The 21,503-nt window shown below is 42.8% G+C and overlaps 1 protein-coding gene across 1 annotated transcript in view; it reads right to left on the bottom strand.

The window, feature by feature from the left end:
• Window positions 1-19,067: 19,067 nt before the first annotated feature.
• The window catches only part of LOC115158935 (uncharacterized), a 116,037-nt gene continuing 113,601 nt past the window's right edge, over window positions 19,068-21,503 (bottom strand). The window contains exons 3-4 of the mRNA XM_029708378.1: window positions 20,692-20,754; window positions 19,068-20,580 (exon numbers count right to left, since the gene is read on the bottom strand). Coding sequence (XP_029564238.1) covers window positions 20,203-20,580; window positions 20,692-20,754 — 441 coding nt within the window. The 3' untranslated portion in view covers window positions 19,068-20,202. The remainder of the gene's footprint in view (window positions 20,581-20,691; window positions 20,755-21,503) is intronic.

Genomic DNA, 21,503 nt, shown 5'->3' with positions numbered 1-21,503 from the left:
GGTTACATGCTTGGATAGCTGATGTTTAAAGTTAGTGAGGGAAATTTAAGTCTCCAGCTTCAGGGATTTTTGCAATTCGTTCCAGTCATTGGCAGCAGAGAACTGGAAGAAAAGGAAGTGTTGGCTTTGGGGATGACCAGTGAGCTAGACCTGCTGGAGCGCATGCTATGGGTGGGTGTTGTTATTGTGACCACTGAGCTGAGAAGGCGGAGCTTTACCTAGCAAAGACTTATAGATGACCTGGAGCCAGTGGATCTGGCAACGAATATGTAGCGAGGGCCAGCCGATTAGACCATACAGGTCTCAGTGGTGGGTGGTATATGGGGCTTTGGTGACAAAAAGGATGGCACTGTCATAGAGCATCCAGTTTTCTGAGTAGAGTGTTGGAGGCTATTTTGTAAATGACATTGCCGAATTCGAGGATTGGTAGGATAGTCAGTTTTACTAGGGTATGTTTGTTGGTGTGAGTGAAGGAGGCTTGTTGCGGAATAGAAAGCCGATTCTAGATTTCATTTTGGATTGGAGATGTTTAATATGAGTCTGGAAGGAGAGTTTACAGTCTAGCCAGACACCTAGGTATTTGTAGTTGTCCACATATTCTAAGTCTAACCATTAAGAGTAGTTATGCTAGTAGGGCGGGTGGGTGCGGGCAGCGAACAGTTGAAAGCATGCATTTAGATTTACTAGCATTTAGGAGCAGTTGGAAGCCACGGAAGGAGTATTGTATGGCATTGAAGCTCGTTTGGAGGTTAGTTAACACAGTGTCCAAAGAAGGGCCAGATGTATACAGAATGGTGTCATCTGCATAGAGGTGGATCAGAGAATCACCCACAGCAAGAGCGACATCGTTGATATATACAGAGAAAAGAGTCGGCCCGAGAATTGAAACCTGTGGTACCCCATAGACTGCCAGAGGTCCGGACAACAGGCCCTCTGATTTGACACACTGAACTCTATCTGAGAAGTGAACCAGGCGAGGCAGTCATTTGAGAAACCAAGGCTGTCGAAAGCCTTGGCCAGGTTGATGAAGACAGCTGCACAGTACAATCTTTTATCGATGGCGGTTTTGATATCGTTTAGTACCTTGAGTGTGGCTGAGGTGCACCCGTGACCAGCTCGGAAACTGGATTGCACAGCGGAGAAGGTATGGTGGGATTCGAAATGGTCAGTGATCTGTTTGTTAACTTGGCTTTCGAAGACTTTAGAAAGGCAGTGCAGGATAGGTATAGGTCTGTAACAGTTTGGGTCTAGAGTGTCACCCCCTTTGAAGAGGGGGATGACCGCAGCAGCATTCCAATCTATAGGAATCTCGGACGATACGAAAGAGAGGTTGAACAGACTGGTAATAGGGGTTGCAACAATGGCGGTGGATAATTTTAGAAAGAGAGGGTCCAGATTGTCTAGCACAGCTGATTTTTAAGGGTCCAGGCTTTGCAGCCCTTTCAGAACATCTGCCATCTGGATTTGGGTGAAGGTGAAGCTGGGGAGGGCTTGGGCAAGTTGCTGCGGGGAGTGCGGAGCTGTCGGTTAGGGTAGCCAGGAGGAAAGCATGGCCAGCCGTGAAGAAATGCTTATTGAAATTCTCGATTATTGTGGATTTATCGGTGGTGACAGTGTTACCTGGCCTCAGTGCAATGGGCAGCTGGGAGGAGGTCCTCTTATTCTCGATGGACTTAGTGTCCCAAAATTTTGGGAATTAGAGCTACCGGATGCAAATTTCTGTTTGAAAAAGCTAGCCTTTGCTTTCTTGACTGACTGTGTGCATTGGTTCCTGACTTCCCTGAACAGTTGCATACCTCGGGGACTATTCGATGCTATTGCAGTCCGCCACAGGATGTTTTTGCGCTGGTTGAGGGCACTCAGGTCTGGAGTGAACCTAGGGCTATATCTGTTCTTAGTTATACATTTTTTGAAAGGGGCATGCTTATTTAAGATGGTGAGGAAATTCCTTTTAAAAACGACCAGGCATCCTCGACTGACGGGATGAGGTCAGTATCCTTCCAGGATACCCAGGACAGGTCGATTAGAAAGGCCTGCTCGCAGAAGTGTTTTATGGAGCGTTTGACAGTGATGAGGGGTGGTCGTTTGACCGCGGACCCATAGCGGATGCAGGCAATGAGGCAGTGATTGCTGAGATCCTGAATGAAGACTGCAGAGGTGTATTTGGAGGGCAAGTTGGTCAGGATAATATCTATGAGGGTGCCATGTTTATGGATTTTGGGTTGTTCCTGGTGGGTTCCTTGATAATTTGTGTGAGATTGAGGGCATCTAGCTTAGATTATAAGACTGCCGGGGTGTTAACCTTTCTGGCGCAGGCGTTCCGCTAGCGACCTACCTCGTCAACATCCGGTGAAATTGCAGAGCGCCAAATTCAAAATACAGAAATAGTCATAATAAACATTCATAAAAATACAAGCGTTATACATCGGCTTAAAGATGAACTTCTTGTTGATCCAGCCGCTTTGTCAGATTTCAAAAGGTTTTACGGCGAAAGCAAACCATGCGATTATCTGAGGATAGCGCCCCGCTTGCAAAAGCATACAAACATTTTACAACCAAGTAAAGGAATTACAAAAGTCAGAAATAGCGATAGAATGAATCACTTTCCTTTGAAGATCTTCATATGGTTGCAGTCACGAGAGTCCCAGCTACACAATAAATGTTCCTTTTGTTAGATAAAGTCCCTCTTTTTATCACTAAAACTCAGTTTTGATGGCACGTTTTGGTCAGTAGTCCACTGGCTCAAAGGCGGTCAAAACATGCAGACGAATACATCCTAATAGTACCGGTAAAGTTCATCGAAACATGTCAAATGATATTTATAATTAATTCTCAGGTTGTCAATTGTCTAAATAATCGATAATATTTCAACCGGACAATAGCATATTCAATAGAAAGGAAAAACAACAAAGGGCGCACACTAAGTCACGCACGCGAACCAGCACTGCATGATTCTACAGTCCACTGACAGAAAGATCTCATTCTTCTTATTCTTTCAGAAAACAAGCCTGAAACAATGTCTAAAGACTGTTGACATCTAGTGGAAGCCATAGGAACTGCAATCTGGGTCCTAACCCATTCGATACTCTATAGGCATTCAATTGAAAATACACACTTAAAACAAATCCCACTTCCTGGATGGATTTTCCTCAGGTTTCTGCCTGCCATATTAGTTCTGTTATACTCTCGGACATTATTTTAACAGTTATCGAAACTGTTTTCTATCCAAATCTACCAATTATATGCATATCCTAGTCTTTGGGCCTGAGTAACAGGCAGTTTAATTTGGGCACGTTTCTCATCCAGACGTCAAAATACTGCCCCCAAGCCATAGGTTTTAAGCATATCCCAGTTTAGGTCACCTAACAGAACGAACTCTGAAGATAGATGAAGGGCAATCAATTCACATATGGTGTCCAGGGCACAGCTGGGAGCTGAGGGGGGTCTATAACAGGTGGCAACAGTGAGAGACTTATTTCTGGAGAGATTCATATTTAAGATTAGAAGCTCAAACTGTTTGGGCATAGACCTGGAAAGTATTACAGAACTTTGCAAGCTATCTCTGCAGTAGATTGCAACTCCTCCCCCTTTGGTAATTCTATCTTGATGGAAAATGTTGTAGTTGGGGATGGAAATCTCCAAATTGTTGGTGGCCTTCCTAAGCCAGGATTCAGACATGGCAAGGACATCAGGGTTGGCAGAGTGTGCTAAAGCAGTGAGTAAAACAAATGTAGGGAGGAGGCTTCTAATGTTAACATGCATGAAACTAAGGCTTTTTCGGTTACAGAAGTCAACAAATGAGAGTGCCTGGGGACACGCAGGGCCTGGGTTAACCTCCACATCACCCGAGCAACAGAGGAGGAGTAGAATGAGGGTACGGCTAAAGACTATCAAAACTGGTCGTCTAGTGCGTTGGGGACAGAGAATAAAAGGAGCAGATTTCTGGGAGTGGTAGAATAGATTCAGGGCATAATGTACAGACAGGGGTACGATGGGGTGCGGGTGCAGTGGAGGTAAACCCAGGCATTTTGTGACAATAAGAGAGGTTGCATCTCTGGACATACTAATTATGCTGGGTGAGGTCACCGCATGTGTGAGAGGTGGGACAAAGGAGGTATCTGAGGCATGTTGAGTGGGACTAAGGGCTCCACAGTAAACTAAAACAATGATAACTACCCTAAACAACAGGCATATTGACATTTGAGAAAGACATAAAGTGAGGCATAAAGCAATCACAGGTGTTGATTGGGAGAGCTAGCTAAGACAACAACGGGTAAGACAACAACAGCTAATCAGCTAAGACAACAACAACAGGTAAAATGGTGATGAATGGGCAGAGCGGGTCAGTTAACTACACACAGGGCCTGAGTTCAAGGCTGGGGCCGACAGATTAAAAAAAATAATCAAAATGGAGTACCGTGATTAATGAACAGTCCAGCAGGCATCAGCTATGTAGCCAGGTGATCATAGGGTCCAGTGAATAGCAATAGATGAGACAGGGAAGCCGCTGGGTAGTCGTTACTGCCTAGCAAGTGGGAGACACAGCGTTTAAAGTTAGCAGGCCGGGGCTAGTAGAAGTGCCTGCTCCGACGTCCGGAAAAGGCCGGTTGGGGGCACATTGGATGGAGTTACGTCGGCAGACCACTCGTGGTGGAACGGCGGAGCTTCGTGTTAACAAAAGGGTCAGGCCAGTTGGCGAAAGAGGTATTGTGGTTGTAGTAATTTCTCTTGCTAGCCGGGAGATGCGCCTGGCTCGCAGCAAACTAGTGCTAGCTTCGGGACAGGGGAATTAGCCACTTGGTAGCAGCTAGCTAGCAGCGATGATCCGATGCAACGGTCCAGAGCTTACGGCAAGGATCCGGTGAAGTAGTGGAATTCTAGCTGTGTTGGGGAAGAGTCCTGGAGGCATCAGCTGTGTAGCCAAGTGATCACTGAGCAGGCCGGGAGGTGGGCCTGGCTCATAGCTAGCTTCAGGGCTGGGCCACTCGGTGGCAGCTAGCTAGCTGTGATGATCAGGAGTAATGGTCCAGGGCTTACGGCAGGAATCCGGTGTTGTAGTGGAGAAAACTGTCCGATACTGGCAGGCTGGCAAGTGTTATCCAGGCTAAAAGCGGCTGGAGTCTGTGCTGAAGGTAAAGGCCTCTAGCAGTGGCTGACAAAGACTAAATAGCTAGGTGCTCTAGGCTACAAGTGTTAAAGTAATCCCATCAATACATCGTTAATCAAGCATGCACAGAATGTAAAACAGGCGGCCCCTTATGACCCTCTAGTGACCTCCACAAACCCTCAGCCTGGAGGCATAAAACTCCATCAGTCAGCCTGGAGGCATCTCGAATAAACTTGGCTCTCACAGGATCAATACCAAGCAAGTAATCGATTCCGATATTTGATACTCACTCAAGTAGATTCATTACAATGGATTATAATAGAGCATGATCTGATAGAAAGTTGCTCAACACAATAATGGGAGCAAGAGGAGCTCACCCCTCGCTGGGATGGAATGGGTTACGTAAACTTCGCCCACCCATGGCTCGATGAAGTGGCAGGGCTCAATAGTATGGATTTAGACGGGGCGAGTTGTTGCTACAGTTGCAAGGTACTGGGTGTGTGTATGTGTTGTGTGTCTGTGTGTGTGTGTGGGCAGCCATGAGAGGTAGAGGGGAGAAGTTAGAGGGGTGTGTGTGTGTGGTGAAACACGGTCTCTGCATGAGGCATTTTGTCAATAAGCCGACAGGAGAAGATATTTCGCCCCGACTCAGTTGGAGGGTAACATTGAGCACAGGGTTAGTGAACTTGGGGGCGTACACTGGAAGTGAGTAATGAAAACAGTGACTAGGTTTGTAATTGAGAGTGAAGAGCGAGGTGTGTTCATACTACTCCCAGCCAATGCTACACAACCAGCAAGAGCTGCAAGAGTGTGTGTGTGTGTGTGTGTGTGTGTTGGAAGAGGAGTTTTTCAATACGTCACACTCAGCTTCTCAGCTTGCCTGAAGAACTTGACTCAAGCACAGGTGGCGCACTGAGAACGCCATCAAGCTCCAAACAACGTCCTAAATCCCCTTCATCAGTTTATCTTCAGTTTTCTATCTGGGTTAAGATTTATAATTCTGACCCGTTTTACTTCAATAACAGTTAAAACCTATCGATATTAAAACATGGCCAACAGCTTGATTCCTAACCAATTGGGCTGTTTGCTTCCGTGGTAAATCAAATAATATTTTATTTAAGGAGCGAAGGCCACCCTTGTCTGGATCCAAAAATGAGACCCTGATATCCCACTTTTCATCTTTAATCTATACAATATGACCTGTAGCGTTGAACGAAAGGCTACCTTACTGCTACTTTACTGCTGACAGTGTATGAGGAAAGGTTTGCCAGAACCAGTGTGGGAGAGTTTCACACTGGAAACTTATCATCATTTCTGTCCATTAACAAAAAAAAAAATGTTTTTTTTATAATATGGGAAACAAATTAGCTGATGTAGAAGTTATGGCTATATTTGTTTGTAGATGGTATGTGAGATTCCAATCAACTGGAGTCTCCGGTGCTCCGACAGGTCTGAGGAGAGTTTCTAGTGTATAGATCCAGGTCTGTACTATTTTAATAAGAATTACCACAGAGGAGGCAAACCATTGGGTTTGGATTAGGTTTCCCTGTGCTAACAGAAAGTGGATTAATTGTGTATACTTGAGCTTTAATCAATGGCCACATGTTGAGAATAACAACAGGAATACAGGCTCTGAACGAAGGACACGATGGAATCTAAAAAAAAATGCTCTAAAATAAATCATGTTAAATCTTTGGTATGAGTTATGTGTAACATTAGACATAGACTGATAGGTTGTTCAATAGACCATAGAGAGCAGAGAACTCCCTCTCAGTCTTTACCAGTTTCATGTCGGGTGATTCACAGTGAATGAACAGTCAAAAGCCAATGTTCATTCCTTAGATTCAACAGACACTTTCTGTTAAATACCAGAGATAAATCTTCTGGGGAAGAGGATGTCAGCAATTATAAAACCACAAGTGTAAGCAACCACCAACAGAGAATTGTTCAATACTGGTTATGGTAACCTTGTAGTTTAGGTTGAAGTGAAACCCACCTTTGACTATAGGTCTCAAAAACCACAACTAAGAAACTGAGAGCTGTGGGGTATACTAAAAAAGTATGCAAAAATCTAAACGCAACATGCAACATTTTCACATTTCTACTGAGTTACAGTTCATTAAATTAAATTAGTAAATTGGTGGTGACACTGAAAGAAGAATAACCTTTGTGAAAACTGACTTTCAATAAGAAAGATGCCTTTGTATCCATATACGCACCAAATTCACATGACAACGTTTTTTTTGCTACTCTGACTAAATTGACGCTTGAATTAGCATGAGCTTTTCGATTGGTCATCAGTGGTGACTTGAATGCTGTTTTAGAACATGCTTTAGACAGAATAGTACAACAGGACCTCTATATGGCAGGGGCAGATTTTGTTAAGGACTCCAACCACCCAAGCCTTCTTTCTGCTTCCGCACAGCAAGCGGTACCGGTGCATCAAGTCTGACACCAACGGACTCCTGAACAGCTTCTATCCCCATGTGATAAGACTGCTAAATAGCTAACTAAATAGCTAACAAAAGGGGCTACACAGACTATTTGAGTGGAACCTTGTATTTTATTCTTACTTTTGCACTGTCTCTATGTACACTCACTGGGCCCTACACACTTACGCACACTCCAACACACATACAAACACTCACTCCATAATTTGTTCACACACACTACATGACCAAAAGTATGTGGACACCTGCTCGTCGAACATCACATTCCAAAATCATGGGCATTAATATGGAGTTGGTCCCCCCTTTGCTGCTATAACAGCCTCCACTTTTCTGGCTTTCCACTAGATGTTGGAACATTGCTGTGGGGACTCAGCCATAAAAGCATTAGTGAGGTGAGGCACTGATGTTGGGTGATTAGGCCTGGCTCACAGTCTGCGTTCCAATTCATAGCAAAGGTGTTTCATGGGGTTGAGGTCAGGGCTCTGTGCAGGCCAGTCAAGTTCTTCCACACCGATCTCAACAAACTATTTCTGTATGGACCTCAAAATTGTGCAAGGGGCAATTGTCACACTGAAACGGGAAAGGGCCTTCTCAAACTGTTGCAACAAAGGTGGAAGCACAGAATCTTCTAGAATGCCATTGTGTGCTGTAGTGTTAAGATTTCTCTTAAATGGAAATAAGGGGCCTAGTCCGAACACTGAAAAACAGCCCCAGACCATTATTCCTCCTCCACCAAACTTTACAGTTGGCAAAATGTATTGCGGCAGGTAGCGTTCTTTTGGCATCCGCCAAACCCAGATATGTGTCCAATGGCGGCGAGCTTTTCACCACTCCAGCCGATGCTTGGCATTGCGCATGGTGATCTTAGGCTTGTGTACGGCTACTTGGCCATGGAAACCCATTTCATGAAGCTCCCACTTCACGTTCCCACTTCACAATAATAGCACTTACTGTTGATCGGGGCAGAAATTTGACTAACTGACCCGTTGGAAAGGTGGCATCCACGTTAAAAGTCACTGAGCTCCTCAGTAATGCCATTCTACTGTCAATGTTTGTCTATGGAGATTGCATGGCGGTGTATTCAATTTATACACATGTCATCAACGGGTGTGGCTGAAGTAGCAAAATCCAATAATTTGAAGGGGTGTCCACATACCTTTGTATATACATTTATACTGACGCTACACACCCACTCACATACAATCATCATATATGCTGCCGCTACTCTGTTTATCATATATCCTGATGCCGAGTCACCTTACCCCTGTATACATCTACCTCTATTGATTCAGTATCCCTGCACATGGTAAATATGGTACTGGAACTGACCCTGTATATAATATGCTTACTTGCTTCATCATGTTTGTCTTATTTCTTATTTTAGATCTCGTGTGTTTTTGTTCTACCTTGTTATTTTCAGTATTACATTGATATTGATTACTGCATCGTTTGGGTTACAGCTTGCAAGAAAGGCATTTCACTGTGTATGTGACATTAAAACTTGAAGATGGGCTTGCAGTGAGTAGAGATCAACGGTTGGCTTAAACTGCTCTGCAAAGATGGGCAGTTGACATTGTTGTTATCGATCTTTGGCACTCAATAAATCATTTTATCTTTTATTAAGACATTAAAACATACTCACAAATTGATGACATTTTTATTTCAAAATATATTTTTGATCTTAAACCAACTGCTGACCATAATGCGAGCCATTGTACAACATATTTAACTTCTGACAGACCATGAGCAACCTGCTGGCTTTTTTACACCACGCTATTGCAACATGAATCGTTCTGCATGCAATTTGAGTGCCCTCTAGGCACCCTCTGGGAAGCAGTAAAGGGGTTCATAAGAAGCAACAAAACCCGTTAATGGTAGAGTTAGGTTTTGGGTTAGGGGTTAGGGAAAATAGGATTTTGAATGGGACTGAATTGTGTGTCCCCAAAAGGTTAGTTATCCTGTTAGGGCTAGGGGGCAGTATTTACACGGCCGGATAAAAAACATACCCAAATTAATCTGGTTACTACTCCTGCCCAGTAACTAGAATATGCATATAATTAGTAGATTTGGATAGAAAACACTCTAACGTTTCTAAAACTGTTTGAATGGTGTCTGTGAGTATAACAGAACTCATATGGCAGGCCAAAACCTGAGAAGATTCTATACATGAAGTGCCCTGTCTGACAATTTGTTCTCCTTCTAGGGCATCTCTATCAAAAATACAGCATCTCTGCTGTAACGTGATATTTTCTAAGGCTTCCATTGGCTCTAGGAAGGCTCCAGAAAGTGGAATGAGAGCTCTCCAGTCTCTGGGCGAAAAACTGCAGGGGTTTTTGTGAGTGGTCCTGCTGAGAACAATGACACTGAGGCACGCGTGCACGAGACGACTCCATGTTTTTCTTTCAGTGTTTGAATGAACACAACGTCACCCGGTTGGAATATTAGAGAAAAATAGCATAAAAATTGATTTTCAACAGCGTTTTACATGCTTCGAAGTACGATAATGGAATATATATATATTTTTTTTCGCTAAATGCGCCCGCGCGTCACCCTTCGGATAGTGACTTCAACGCACGAACAAAACGGAGCTATTTGGATATAACTATGGATTATTTCGAACCAAAACAACATTTGTTGTTGAAGTAGAAGTCCTGGGAGTGCATACTGACGAAGAACAGCAAAGGTAATCCAATTTTTCTTATAGTAAATCTGAGTTTGGTGAGGGCCAAACTTGGTGGGTGTCAAATTAGCTAGCCGTGATGGCCGGGCTATCTACTCAGAATATTACAAAATGTGCTTTCACCGAAAAGCTATTTTAAAATCTGACACCGCGATTGCATAAAGGAGTTCTGTATCTATAATTCTTAAAATAATTGTTATGTTTTTTGTGAACGTTTATCGTGAGTAATTTAGAAAACTCACCGGAAGTTTGCGGTGGGTATGCTAGTTCTGAACATCACATGCTAATGTAAAAAGCCGGTTTTTGATATAAATATGAACTTGATTGAACAAAACATGCATGTATTGTATAACATAATGTCCTAGGAGTGTTATCTGATGAAGATCATCAACGGTTAGTGCTGCATTTAGCTGTGGTTTTGGTTTTTGTGACATATATGCTTGCTTTGAAAATGGCTGTGTGATTATTTTTGGGAGTGTACTCTCCTGACATAATCTAATGTTTTGCTTTCTCTGTAAAGCCTTTTTGAAGTCGGACAGTGTGGTTAGATTAACAAGAGTCTTATCTTTAAAACGGTGTAAAATAGTCATATGTTTGAGAAATTGAAGTTATAGCATTTGAGGTATTTGTATTTCGCGCCACGCTATACCATTGGATATGGGTGAGGCGTTCTGCTAGCGGAAAGTCTGTCCCTATCAGGATATCATTCTGACCAACTTGCCCTCTGAATACACATCTGCTGTCTTCAACCAGGATCTCAGCGATCATTGCCTCATTGCCTGCATCCGTAATGGGTCCGCGGTCAAACGACCACCCCTCATCACTGTCAAACTTTCCCTAAAACACTTCAGGGAGCTGGCCTTTCTAATCGACCTGGCCCGGGTACTCTGTAAGGATATTGACTTCATCCCGTCAGTAGAGGATGCCTGGTTGCTCTTCAAAGTGCTTTCCTCACCATCTTAAATAAGCATGCCCCATTAAAAAAATGGAGAACTAAGTACAGATATAGCCCTTCGTTCACCCATGTTTTGACTGCCCTTGACCAGCACAAAAACATCCTGTGGCGTTCTGCATTAGCATCGAATAGCCCTCGAGATATGCAACTTTTCAGGGAAGTCAGGAACCAATATACTCAGTCAGTTAAGAAGGCTAAGGCTAGCTTTTTCAAACAGAAATTTGCATCCTGTAGCAGTAATTCCCAAAAGTTTTGGGACACTAAAGTCCATGGAGAATAAGAGCACCTCCTCCCAGCTGCCCACTGCACTGAGGATAGAAAACATTGTCACCACTGATCGATCTACGATAATCGATCATTTCAACAAGCATTTTTCTACGGATGGCCATGCTTCCACCTGGCTACTCCAGCCCCGGCCAACATCTCAGTACCCCCTGCAGCAACTTGCCCAAGACCCCCCCGCTTCGCCTTCACCAAAATCCAGACAGCTGTTGTTCTGAAAGCGCTGCAAAATCTGGATTCCTACAAATCAGCTGGGCTAAACAATCTGGACCCTCTCTTTCTAAAATAATCAGCCGAAATTGTTGCAACTCCTGTTACTAGCCTTTTCAACCTCTATTTAGTATCGTCTGAGATTTCCAAAGATTGGAAAGCTGCCGCGGTCATGCACCTCTTCAAAGGGGGAGACACGCTAGACCCTAACTGTTATAGACCTATATCCATCCTGCCCTGCCTTTCTAAAATCTTTGAAATCCAAGTTAACAAATCCCACCATACCTTCTCAACTATGCAATCTGGATTCCGAGCTGGTCATGGGTGCACCTAAGCCACGCTCAAGGTCCTAAATGATATCATAACCGCTATCGATAAAAGACAGTACTGTGCAGTTGTCTTCATCGACCTGGCCAAGGCTTTCGACTCTGTCAATCACCGTATTCTTATCGGCAGACTCAATAGCCTTGGCTTCTCAAATGACTGCCTCACCTGGTTCACCAACTACTTCTCAGATAGAGTTCAGTGTGTCAAATCGGAGGGCCTGTTGTCCGGACCTCTGGCAGTCTCTATGGGGGTGCCACAGGGTTCAATTCTCGGGCCGACTATTTTCTATGTATATATCAATGATGTTTCTCTTGCTGATGGTGATTCTCTGATCCACCTCTACGCAGACGACACCATTCTGTATACATCTGGCCCGTCTTTGGACACTGTGCTAACAAACCTCCAAACAAGCTTCAATGCCATACAACACTCCTTCCGAGGCCTCCAACTAATTTTAAATGCAAGTAAAACTAAGTGCATGCTCTTCAACCAATTGCTGCCCGCACCTTCCCGCTCGACTAGCGTCACTACTCTGGACAGTTCTGACTTAGAATATGTGGACAACTACAAATACCTAGTTGTCTGGTTAGACTGTAAACTCTTCTTCCAGACTCACACTAAGCATCTCCAATCCAAAATTAAATCTCGAATTGGCTTCCTATTTCACAACAAAGCCTCCTTCACTCATGCTGCCTAACATATCCTCGTAAAACTGACTGGCCTTGACTTCACTGATCCTTGACTTCACCGAGGTCATTTACAAAATAGCCTCCAACACTCTACTCAGAAAACTGGATGTAGTCTTTTGCAGTGCCATCCGTTTTGTCACCAAAGCCCCATATACTACCACTGCGACCTGTATGCTCTCGTTGGCTGGCCCTCACTACATATTTGTCACCAACCCTACTGGCTCCAGGTCATCTGTAAGTCTTTGCTAGGTAAAGCCCCGCTTTGCTGGTCACCGTAGGAACACCCACCCATAGCACGCTCTCCAGCAGGTGTATTTCACGTGTCACCCCCAAAGCCAACACTCCTTTGGCCGTCTTTCCTTCCAGCTCTCTGCTGCCAACGACTGGAACGAATTGCAAAAATCTCTGAAGCTGGAGTCTTATATCTCCCTCTCTAAATTTAAGCGTCAGCTGTCAGAGCAGCTTACCGATCACTGCACCTGTACACAGCCAATCTGTAAATAGCACACCCAACTACCTCATCCCCATATTGTTACTTATCCTGTCGCTCTTTTGCACCCCAGTATCTCTACTTGCACATCATCATCTGCACATCTATAACTCCAGTGTTAATGCTAAATTGTAATTATTTCCTTTCCATTGCATATTTATTGCCTTACCTCCCTATTTTTCTACATTTGCACACACTGTACATAGATTTTTCTATTGTATAATTGACTGTACGTTTCTTTATCCCATGTGTAACTCTGTGTTGTTGTTTGTGGCACACTGCTTTGCTTTATCTTGGCCAGGTCACAGTTGTAATTGAGAACTTGTTCTCAACTGGCCTACCTGGTTAATAAAGGTGAAATAAAAATGTTACAAATTATTTGGAGTAGTCCAACCCGTTCACCCCCTCCCCCGCTAAAAGATCAAAGACCGCGTGGTATGGCTAGTTTTTGTTTATGTACTGAGGAACATGTACAGTAACTTGGTTCCAGAAGAGAAACATGTAACATTTATTTAGGTTGACTTAACACAGTCTAGAAGTCATAATTATGGCTAAAGCCTGCCCATTTCCACAATTTAAACCTAACTCTAACTAATGAAGGCCAAATTTGATGCGTTGGTCCACCAGAGTTTCCCATCACTTTAGAGCATATACCATCCTTCAGCACAACATGTCACACTTTATGAAGCACGTTTCATATTCAACATACTGGGTTATGTCACATTTGACATTGGTGATTATGTCACACAGTTATGCCACATTTATAAAGCATGACGTACAGTTATAGATGCGTTGTAACACATCTATGTAGTGCTTAGCAAGGCATTATGAAGGCTTTATAAAGTCTTTTATAAGCTGAACATAATTTAAAACAGAACCTATACGTATGTGCAACATGAAACTGTTATTCTGTGAAATCATTGAAGGGGCCTGTGTACTGTAAAACTCACCATGAATACCCTCTCTTCATCATGCCACTCCTTCTCTGTGGGTCTGTGAGCTGCCACAATCGTGACTCCGTTTCCACATCACAGCATGGCGTCTTAAAAAAACAAATGTGTTGATGCAGAACAGAATACAGAGTGATTTTTACATCAGCGTATCGATTTACAGTACGTCTGGAAAAAAAGAGACATCGAGAGCGTTCCCTTAGGAAAGACGAGCTGACTGAGATCACAGACACTCAAGATATTTATGTCACGTCTTTCTCAAAACCGGGTCTATTTTATTCGGGAGAGTGTTTTTGGGGAGCGTTTAGTTTCAGGGGTATGTCAGCCTAAAGTAGCATATCGGGCTAGGATCCCCCCATTGATGTGCTCTGCAGAGCAGTCTCTAGCAAATTTCACATCTGCACGGGAGAATGAGAGGCTGAAAGAGTTCAGATCTGTAATTTAATCAGTAGCTCTGCAGAGGTTTGGGAGGTTTAATCTGGGTAAAGGGGGTGATTGTGAATTCTGATCTGAAAACAATGTCACACCTGTATGCATTGCACTCGTCATTCCTCAACTGACTTCGGTGTGTGTGAGCACTGAGACATGATAAGGAGAAAAACATGTTACATGGAAATAGGCATTGTTTCTGGTTTGTGTGCTTTTGAGTTTTTTACTGCTGTACAAATGGCAAAACTACTGTTATTGACATAGTGACAAGTAGTGGCAACATTTAAAATTGGTGAACCATCCCACCCAAAATTGCAAAACTAACAGTTAACCTCTCTGGGCTAGGTGGGATGTTTGCATCCCACCCTAGTCAACAGCCAGTGGAATCCCGTGGCGTGATATTTAAATACCTTAGAAATGCTCTTACTTCAATTTCTCAAACATATGACTATTTTACACGATTTTAAAGACAAGACTCTCGTTAACCTCTCTGGGCTAGGTGGGATGTTTGCGTCCCACCCTAGTCAACAGCCAGTGGAATCCCGTGGCGCAATATTCAAATACCTTAGAAATGCTATTACTTCAATTTCTCAAACATATGACTATTTTACACCATTTTAAAGACAAGACTCTCGTTAATCTAACCACACTGTCCGATTTCAAAAAGGCTTCACAACGAAAGCAAAACATTAGATTATGTCAGCAGAGTACCCAGCCAGAAATTATCAGACACCCATTTTTCAAGCTAGCATATAATGTCACAAAAACCAAAACCACAGCTAAATGCAGCACTAACCTTTGATGATCTTCATCAGATGACACTCCTAGGACATTATGTTATACAATACATGCATGTTTTGTTCAATCAAGTTCATATTTATATCAAAAACCAGCTTTTTACATTAGCATGTGACGTTCAGAACTAGCATACCCACCAAACACTTCCGGTGAATTTACTAACTTACTCACGATAAACGTTCACAAAAAAACATAACAATTTTTAAAAGAATTATAGATACAGAACTCCTTTATGCAATCGCGGTGTCCAATTTTAAAATAGCTTTTCGGTGAAAGCACATTTTGCAATATTCTGAGTAGATAGCCAGCCCATCACAGGCTAGCTATTTTGACACCCACCAAGTTTGGTACTCACCAAACTCAGATTTACTATAAGAAAAATTGGATTACCTTCGCTGTTCTTCGTCATAATGCACTCCCAGGACTTCTACTTAAACAACAAATGTTGGTTTGCTTCCAAATAATCCAGTTATATCCAAATAGCGGCGTTTTGTTCGTGCGTTCAAGACAGTATCCGAAGGGTAAAGAAGGGTGACGCGCCTGGCGCTTTTCGTGACAAAAAAATTCTAAATATTCCATAACCGTACTTCGAAGCATGTCAAACGCTGTTTAAAATAAATTTTTATGCGATTTTTCTCGTAAAAAAGCGATAATATTCCGACCGGGAGTCGTTGTTTTCGTTCAAAGACAGAGAAAGTAAAATGGACTCTTCACGTGCACGCGCGCACCCGTCTCATTGTTCTCAGATCGACCACTTACCAAATGCGCTACTGTTTTTCAGCCAGAGACTGGAGAGTCATCATTCAACGTTCTGGCGCCTTCTGAGAGCCTTTGGGAGCCTTAGAAAATGTCATGTTACAGCAGAGATCCTTTGTTTTGGATAGAGATGACAAAGAAGTTCAAGAAATGGTCAGAGAGGGCACTTCCTGTTTGGAATCTTCTCAGGTTTTGGCCTGCCATATGAGTTCTGTTATACTCACAGACACCATTCAAACAGTTTTAGAAACTTTAGGATGTTTCCTATCCAAATCAAGATTATGGTATAGAGATGCTTAATCATTTTGGCTATGTACTGTTTGGCATGAGTTGTACAATATGACCACATTAAGAGTCATGGGCAGTATAATGAATGGCAAGGGTTGAGTATTGCTTCTGCAAACCGATCCCATCACTCTAATCCACTCAAGACCTTTAGCTGAAGTATTATTTTGGAGCTATGGGGCTATGATGCATTTCCTTCTGACTGTTTGTGATATATTCTCTTCTGCCTCATTCCTGGCTTTTCAGACTTCTGTATTTGGGAGGTTTGACTGAACTTAACTGTACTACAACGCCAGTGCCCTCGACAACTGTGCCAACTCTGCAAAATATGATGATGTTCATTTGAAATAATTCAAATACCTTGACAGTGTTATCTAATATCAATGCAGTTTAAGCCAAATACAAAAGCTTTGTGCTTTGGCTCGGTGAGAATGACTGAGCAAATCCTGTTTAATGTTCACATTTCTATGTTTTTCTTCTTCATGAGAAGCATCATGATACAGTACAATGTTGAAATGTTGGCTTAAGGCCAGGGGTTGGGGATAGTGGGCTGTGGCAGACAGATAACATCCTTATTCAATCTTCACCCCTCCAACTACCTCAGATCTCCCTTTGAAAGGAACAAGGACCAAGACTACCTCCCTCTGTCAGTTGGCTGCGTGGAGAGCAAGCTAGGGCAATTAAAGCGTGTTCCACTCTGTTGTACATTTGCAAAACACATTTCTCCCCTAAACATCAACAAAGCCACCAATGTGTGAGGTAGGGTCGTACTCTACGGATATCGTAGAGCATGAACCTGCAAGAGCAAGTCACTGCTTTGATGTTTGCAGAGAATCACAGCGTGCTGTCCAGTGTCACGCCAAGTCTCGGTTGAGAAAATTGTTCTGAGAGAGATGGCAAGAGAGTTGATCAGAGACAGCGTGAAAAGTAAGAAGGGATACCGGTCTGTAGTTTCTGGCGTCAGAGGAGTCGAGTGATGGTATCCTGAGGGGAGTGACTTAGCCCATTTAGAAGTCAGAGGGGATGCAGCCAGCAGTCAGGGATGAATTGATGAGGGAAGTGAGGAATGGGAGAAGGTCTCCAGAGATGGTCTGGAGAAGGGAGGGGATGGGGTCGAGCAGGCGGGTAAGTTGCATGGACTCACTCTGTGTGCAATAATAGTGTTTAACCTGATTTTTTGTACGACTACCTCATCTCTGTACGCCACACATAAAATTATCTGTAAGGTCCCTCAGTCGAGCAGTGAATTTCAAGCACAGACTTAACGACAAAAACCAGGGAGGTTTTCCAAAGCCTCGCAAAGAAGGGCACCTATTGGTAGAAGAGTACAAATGTAAAAAGCAGACATTGAATATCCCTTAGACCATGGTAAAGTTAGTTATGACACTTTGGATGATGTATCAATAAACCCACTCACTACAAAGATACAGCCGTCCTTCCTAACTCAGCTGCCAGAGAGGAAGGACACCGCTCAGGGATTTCACCATGAGGCCAATGGTGACTTTAAAACTGTTACAAAGTTTAAAGGGGAATGGAAACACTATGATTTAGAACGCCAGCTACCTGTGCATGTAAATCGCCATACTGGCAGGAGAGAACATTTGGAACTCCCAAAAATGGCAGAATTTAACGAGTAGCTCCGAATCAGAGAATGAGTTTATTACAGAGAATGAAATAATGTTACTTAGGGAGCCAATAACCCTACTGAAGCCTTTCATGTTTGAGCCAATCGTTACCCCAGATCAAGAGATCGTTCTTGTAGCAGTAACAACACAGATATGTTGCCTGAAACACCTCAGCTAGAGGGTCATCATAGGCAAACACAAACTGGTGTGAGTGGGGATGCTGTCAGGTAATGGCTAGAGTATGAGTGTGTGTCTTGTAGAGAGATGGTGGCAATACAGCACACAATCCCAGCGGATGGTAGCTATATTACATCCAGTCAGAGGTTCCTGTTAGTCTGTCTGGATGGCGATGTATTTATTGGACGTGTCATTATTGCTTATGAATGACTTCGTGGCAGAAGAGGTTACTGTAAAATTCTTCTTTGTCAGATGATAAAGAAAAATCATTGTCGGACCAAAACGCAGCGGGGTTATGTGCACTCATCTTCTTTTATTGAATTTGCAAAGAAGGAAAAACCAAAATAAACACGTACACAAAACACAATGACGAATAACAGGCCGGTAAGGCATTGTGCTAGGTATAGCCTTAATCTCCCACAAACTACCAACACAAACACATACCTATATATAGGACTCTCAATCAGAGGCAACTAGGAAACACCTGCCTCCAATTGAGAGTACAACACCCAATGACCTAAACAAAGAAATACTAATACTAGAATGAACATAGAAATACAAAACATATAACATAGCCCAAAACCCGGAAATAATAAATCAAACACCCTTCCAAACAAACAACCACCCTGAACCACATAAAACAAATACCCTCTGCCACGTCCTGACCAAACTACAATAACAAATAACCCCTATACCGGTCAGGACGTGACAGTTACTCGACCAGTCAGCAGCCGATATGCCAGTTAAATAATTGGTGAAATTTTGTTTCGATATAAATTGTTTAAGGTTAATATCAGTAATGGGTAGATGCTCAATATATATAATCAGTATTCTATAACGATGTTTATCACCAGCGCTTTTTGGTGTGACGGTAACACATTTACCTTTTGATTACATAACCAGAGTTTGAATCCCAGACAGCATCATGATTCGTACAGTTTCATTCTAACCAATATTGGGGCATTCTCATTATAAATACATTGTGATTTAGTTTCGGTATCAGACTAACTTTTCTTATGATTTTGTTTGCAGAGCTGAGATTATCGCCAGTTCACCCTATGGGCACAAGGGAGAGTTGGACGAGGTGTACGGTGTCTCATCCCTGCGTTTGTCATTTCTTCCATAAGATGCACACAGCCAGAAGCAAAGGCATTGAATTAAAGTTTGAATAAAACCAGTTAATTTAGTAAATCTGGCCTAGCCTAAGACATAGACATAATGCCTGTGCCTTATGTAAAGATAATATTAGTTAGCTTGTCCACTATAATAACAGGTTCAAGCATAACCAGATAAATTTGCTTTGAAGATAAAACTACTTTCAGTGCGCACTAATCCTGGGTCCCTGTCGCTAGAGTAGTGACTTCAACTAGCTTTGGCTGTCATCTATTGGAAAGGAATGGTAACTACACTGGGCAGCTAGTTGGCAGAGTCAAAGTAGACTTTAATAATATATGCCTTTTAGCAGAAGCCTTTATCCAATGCAAACTGGGTACATGGTAGTGGAAGCAGATCATAGAAACAGGATTACAATTTTGATATCGTGGATGGTCAGTCCTTGCATCTTTAGCTCTGTCTATGAATTTGAGAGTGGTTACATTTGTCCAGCCCCATCCCTCAGCTATTTACCGAAAGAGGAGCAGGGAGACACTTTGTTATTGTTTCTACTGCTGTTTACCACTTTAAGATGCAAATGAAATACACACCAAAATATGTTACAGATACTATAAAAATGTCCCATCACTCAGACAGTCAGTGAATACACAGCATCCAGCACAGCAAACAATCAATCACTCAAATGTATTTTACAAAAGGCCCTTTTACATCAAAATAATAACCACAGTGGTTATAGAGGGTGCAACAGTTCAACACCTCAGGAACAATTGTCAGTTGGCTGTTCATAGCTGAGCATTCATAGGTTGAGAGAGTCGAAACAGCAGGACCGGGACAAGGAAGGACATCCATTGAAACGGGTAAAAAAAATCTGTGGAAAAACTATTCCACTTCGATTCCCTTTATGGACGAGTATATCTTTGAATTCGCTGAAGAATGGCCTGCTCCTTCTCCATTTTCGGAACACCAGCCCACTCCCCCAAAGTGATTGATAGTATATCTTGGCTCGCACTGTGATGATTGTGATTCTGAGCTCTCAGGTTCATACAGCAAGTTATGGTCTTCACTGATCTTACTCTCCGTCAGCTCCACCTGTGGCGTATAGGGGCAGGACTCAGTTGTATACTGATGGTCATGAGCGCAATCTAGCTGGGCCCCGAGCTCTTTAGTGATGGTCCCGGTGGACCTCTTCTCCGCCGCAGCACAGGAACACTCTGGCACCCAGGGGTCAGTTTGGCATGCTGTACTAACCTTTCTTTCCTGTTTGTAGAAAACAATTAAGGCATCTATTAGGCTATAGTTATATTGCAAAATCACTGCATATACATGAAATGAACAATAGCGTTACAAATAACATGGATTTGCATGTACCTCCTCTGCCTCCTGCACAGTCTCCACCAGGATGAAAATATTTTCAGGGATGAAGACGTCATCCTAAAATCAAACAAACATTTTGTTAAGACAACTGAACACAAATATATCAGTTGGCATTAACAAGCTACCTGTCTTGTATGCTTTATCAACACACACACAGCAAATACAGGGACATTTATGCAGCTCCCTCCAGTAACCACGAGCACAACCGTTCCTTGATTTTTGCTGGCGGCTTTATTCTGTAGTTTTAGTCAGAATTATCACCTTCCGTGAGAACTATAAAGTAAATGAAAATACAGTTAAGCACACTTACAACTTTCTTGTCTTGCAAGTGACTTATTAGCTTGATATAACACTGAAGTGCTTACATACATCAAACAGTTTAGCCGGAGCTATAACAGTATCAGATTAACTTTTTAGTGACAGGGCAGTATCGGAAATTCGAATGAATGATGTGCCCAAAGTAAACTGCCTGTTACTCAGGCCCAGAAGCTGGGATATGCATATAGAATTGGATGGAAACCACTCTAAAGTTTCAAAAACTGTTAAAATTAGGTCTGTGAGTATAACAGAACTGATATTGCAGGCGAAAACCCAAGGAAAATCCATCCAGGAAGTGGATTTTTTTTGGATGTGAGTGGTTTTCCATTGAATTCCTTTTGACAATGTAATTGGTTAGGGCCCAGATTGCAGTGCCTATGGCTTCCACTAGATGTCAACAGTCTTTACACATGATTTCAGGCTTGTTTTCTGAAAAACGACAAAGAAAATACCTTTTGGTCAAGGGACTGGAGAAGCATGCAGAACTG

Source organism: Salmo trutta, chromosome 22 (genome assembly GCF_901001165.1).
Source record: "Salmo trutta chromosome 22, fSalTru1.1, whole genome shotgun sequence".
Lineage (NCBI taxonomy): Eukaryota > Metazoa > Chordata > Actinopteri > Salmoniformes > Salmonidae > Salmo > Salmo trutta.
This window is presented reverse-complemented; position numbering and strand designations above follow the sequence as displayed.